The sequence below is a fragment of the Chelon labrosus genome, assembly GCF_963514085.1.
Source record: "Chelon labrosus genome assembly, chromosome: 19".
Classification (NCBI taxonomy): domain Eukaryota; kingdom Metazoa; phylum Chordata; class Actinopteri; order Mugiliformes; family Mugilidae; genus Chelon; species Chelon labrosus.
Genome location: NC_140352.1, coordinates 244,569 through 247,492, shown reverse-complemented (window position 1 = coordinate 247,492; position 2,924 = coordinate 244,569). Strand labels below are relative to the sequence as shown.

Below are 2,924 nucleotides of genomic sequence, written 5' to 3'. Positions count from 1 at the left end.
TAAAGGTACTTTTCAACAAGGGGTTCTCTAACTGTGTCCGAAAGTGATAAGTAAGGGCTAAGGGCTAAGGGCTAAGGTCCATCTTATGACGTGATAAAACACTGATGTGACCATAATAAGGGGTGCATGCAAACGAAGTTGCAGGGTCCCTATTTTTTTTTTTTTTGATTCTTATTATTATTAAAATGATTACTCTTTTTGTGTCTGCCCAGGACAAACTGCAGGGCGAAAGGCATCTGCCTGCCATTGTTTAGACAATTAGACAATAATAATCTGTGGATGACTCCTTACAAGACCACCAAGTTTTGTGCTATACAGTCTATAGGGGGCGCTACTGGTGACTTATGCCTCTGAGTCCCACTCGGGGACGACTTCGCCACGTCATGGACCCCTTTATGATCGCTTGTGATCATCTAGTTAACATTAAGATGGTGTAAACATCACCAACCATACGACGATCATGAAGAGAACCAAAGGAGAACATGGAGAACGTGAAAACAGCTGGTGTGAAGCTGTTTAACAACCAGAAGGAAGACAACTAATGATGGTCGCCAGCCAAGGGGACGTCTGTCACATCACTCACACTGAATGCTGAACGTACAGTCACTGGCCATTTTATTAGGTACACCAATTACAAGAAATTCATTCTAATACAATAGAAATTCTCTTTCTGTTATGTAGAACTAGAGTTAGTTTGTACAGATGCAGTCATTAACCACAAAGATAAAGGACTGAGGAGAAACAGTCTGTTTCTCTTCAAACTGTTTCTTTAAAGCAGCTGAAGAGATAAACATCACTGGTCATTGGCAGGAAACTAAAATCAGACTCATTCTGCTTCTGAACTGCCCGTTTCTGTTCCTTCACAGAAATTTTGGTTTATTGCGCAGGACACCAGAGACACTGAGATGTCTGTAGATCTGGCTGAGGGAGGACCAGGTCTGATCCAGCTGAGACCATCAGGGTTTTAATACACAGAACAGGTCATGGTGCCTCTGGTCCTTCGGTTCTGTTGGACTCATGAAGACCTGGATCAGGAACATCAGCTCCTTGTATCCACAGTTTGAACATCCTCACTGCGTCTCTGGCGGTCTGTCCACTCCATGATAAGGCGGTTGGCGATGGCGTGTTTGGGTGGCAGCCAGATGACGGGGGCGTCGCCCTTCCTGGGAGGAGTCTTCACCTGCAGGGCACAGGTGATTTCTTCCAGCGTAAACCAGCGAGCGTCTTCCAGCTCAGAGTGGTCCACGCTAAGCTGGACAGGAAACCACAGCAGGTCACATGATACGTCGATTAAAATAAGAGGGTGTACCCCCCTGTTTGATGTTTGTGAGCTCACCTGAGAGTGGGCGGGGCTAACAGAGGCATGACAGCCCAGCATGAAAGAGCTGTGAGGAAAAGGCCAGTGCTGTGAGGAGCTGTAGGAGACGCCCTGCACCTCCAGGCCCACCTCCTCCGCCACCTCCCTGCACAGAGCCTCTTCCAGAGTCTCCCCTGGAACAGACAGAAAGGGTGAGGGGTTAGACAAACAGACAGGTGAGTCCGCAGACAGACAGGTGAGACTGACCCATGTCACAGAAGCCGGCCAGAGCACTGTACATCCCCCGAGGGAAGGACGACTGACGGCCCAACAGACACCGCTTCCCATCAGAGACCAGGACAATCACCACTGGAGACATCTGTGACCACATCAAGACAAACCTTTAGAGACCAGTCAGGAACCAGTCAAACTTAGACCTTGTTCAGACCAGGCCCAGTTCTGGTTTGTACCTTTGGGTAGTAGATGATGGAGCTGCTGCTGCAGACCCTCTGGCTTCCGGCCTGGTTGCGGTGGGTCGGCTGACCCGTGGAGCTGCAGAATCTGTTGGTCTGATGCCAGCGGAGCAGAGCCTGACCCTACAGGACAGACCGGATCAGAACATATATCAGATCTCACAGATAAAATCATTCTCCTGACGTTCAGACCAAACTGCAGTTACTCACCTTGGCCACTAGAGGCGCCTCAGCTCCTGCTAGCAGGAAAAAGGCCTTCCTCAGGTCAATGAAGGTTCCCTCACACTCTTCTTCTACTGCTGCCTGATCCAGTTCTCCTGAACACAGACCACAACGTCAGACCAGAACCAGGAGCTGACACAGTAATCTGGACGTATCGTGTTCTCACCGACATCCAGACAGAACTGAGCTTGGTTCTGTTCAGAACAACCAATCAGAACCGACTCGTTCAGCAGGGATCCTTGTGACCCGAGTCTCTGCAGGGCCGACTTCACGTCTGAAACACAGAACACAAAGACTGTCTGTCTCTACCTGAGGTTCTATCCTGGTTTTTAGGTTCTTTACCTGAGCAGGTGAGGGCAGCTGGTCTGAAGGTTCCTCTGTCAGTGCGCTGCAGCAGAGGAGAGAGATGGTGGAACAGGAAGATGCGACCGCTCTGCAGCGCTGCAGCGCACTCTGCATCATCCTCCTTCAGTCTGTTCACATATCTGAGAGGACACAGCAATCTATCAACCAACCAAGCAACCAACCAACCATCCAACAAACCAACCAACCAACCAAGCAACCTATCCATCCATCTATCTATCTATCTATCTATCTATCTATCTATCTATCTATCTATCCATCTATCCATCCATCCATCCATCCATCTATCTATCTATCTATCTATCTATCTATCTATCTATCCATCCATCCATCCATCCATCCATCCATCCATCATCAGGTCTCTAGGAGTTACTGAACCTCATCCTGGAGACGAAGCCGGAGCAGCAGCGGATCAAAGGACATTTTGTGGCAGCGAGGAGGATCCCCAGGGGTCTCAACATGGCCGCCACTCTGAAACAATCGGTCAGTGGAACTGTTAGCATAGCTTAGCACAAAGACTAGTAGCAAAGCAAAACTGTTAGCTTGGCTTAACACAGATACAGAAAGCA

General features: G+C 48.8%; 1 protein-coding gene across 2 annotated transcripts; it reads right to left on the bottom strand.

The window, feature by feature from the left end:
• Positions 1 to 368: 368 nt before the first annotated feature.
• On the bottom strand, positions 369 to 2,608 carry nudt13 (nudix (nucleoside diphosphate linked moiety X)-type motif 13). Of its 2 annotated transcripts, none has more exons than XM_084568165.1 (7): positions 2,335 to 2,608; positions 2,159 to 2,266; positions 1,981 to 2,087; positions 1,768 to 1,893; positions 1,565 to 1,676; positions 1,337 to 1,491; positions 369 to 1,252 (listed from the first exon to the last, which is right to left on the bottom strand). In XM_084568165.1, exons 1-7 carry the CDS (start codon positions 2,561 to 2,563, stop codon positions 1,040 to 1,042), a joined length of 1,050 nt encoding a protein of 349 aa, XP_084424291.1. In that variant the 5' UTR covers positions 2,564 to 2,608; the 3' UTR covers positions 369 to 1,039. The 2 variants fall into 2 exon arrangements, with proteins under 2 accessions (XP_084424291.1, XP_084424292.1); XM_084568166.1 differs by having other exon boundaries at positions 1,102 to 1,247.
• Between the last annotated feature and the right edge of the window lie 316 nt (positions 2,609 to 2,924).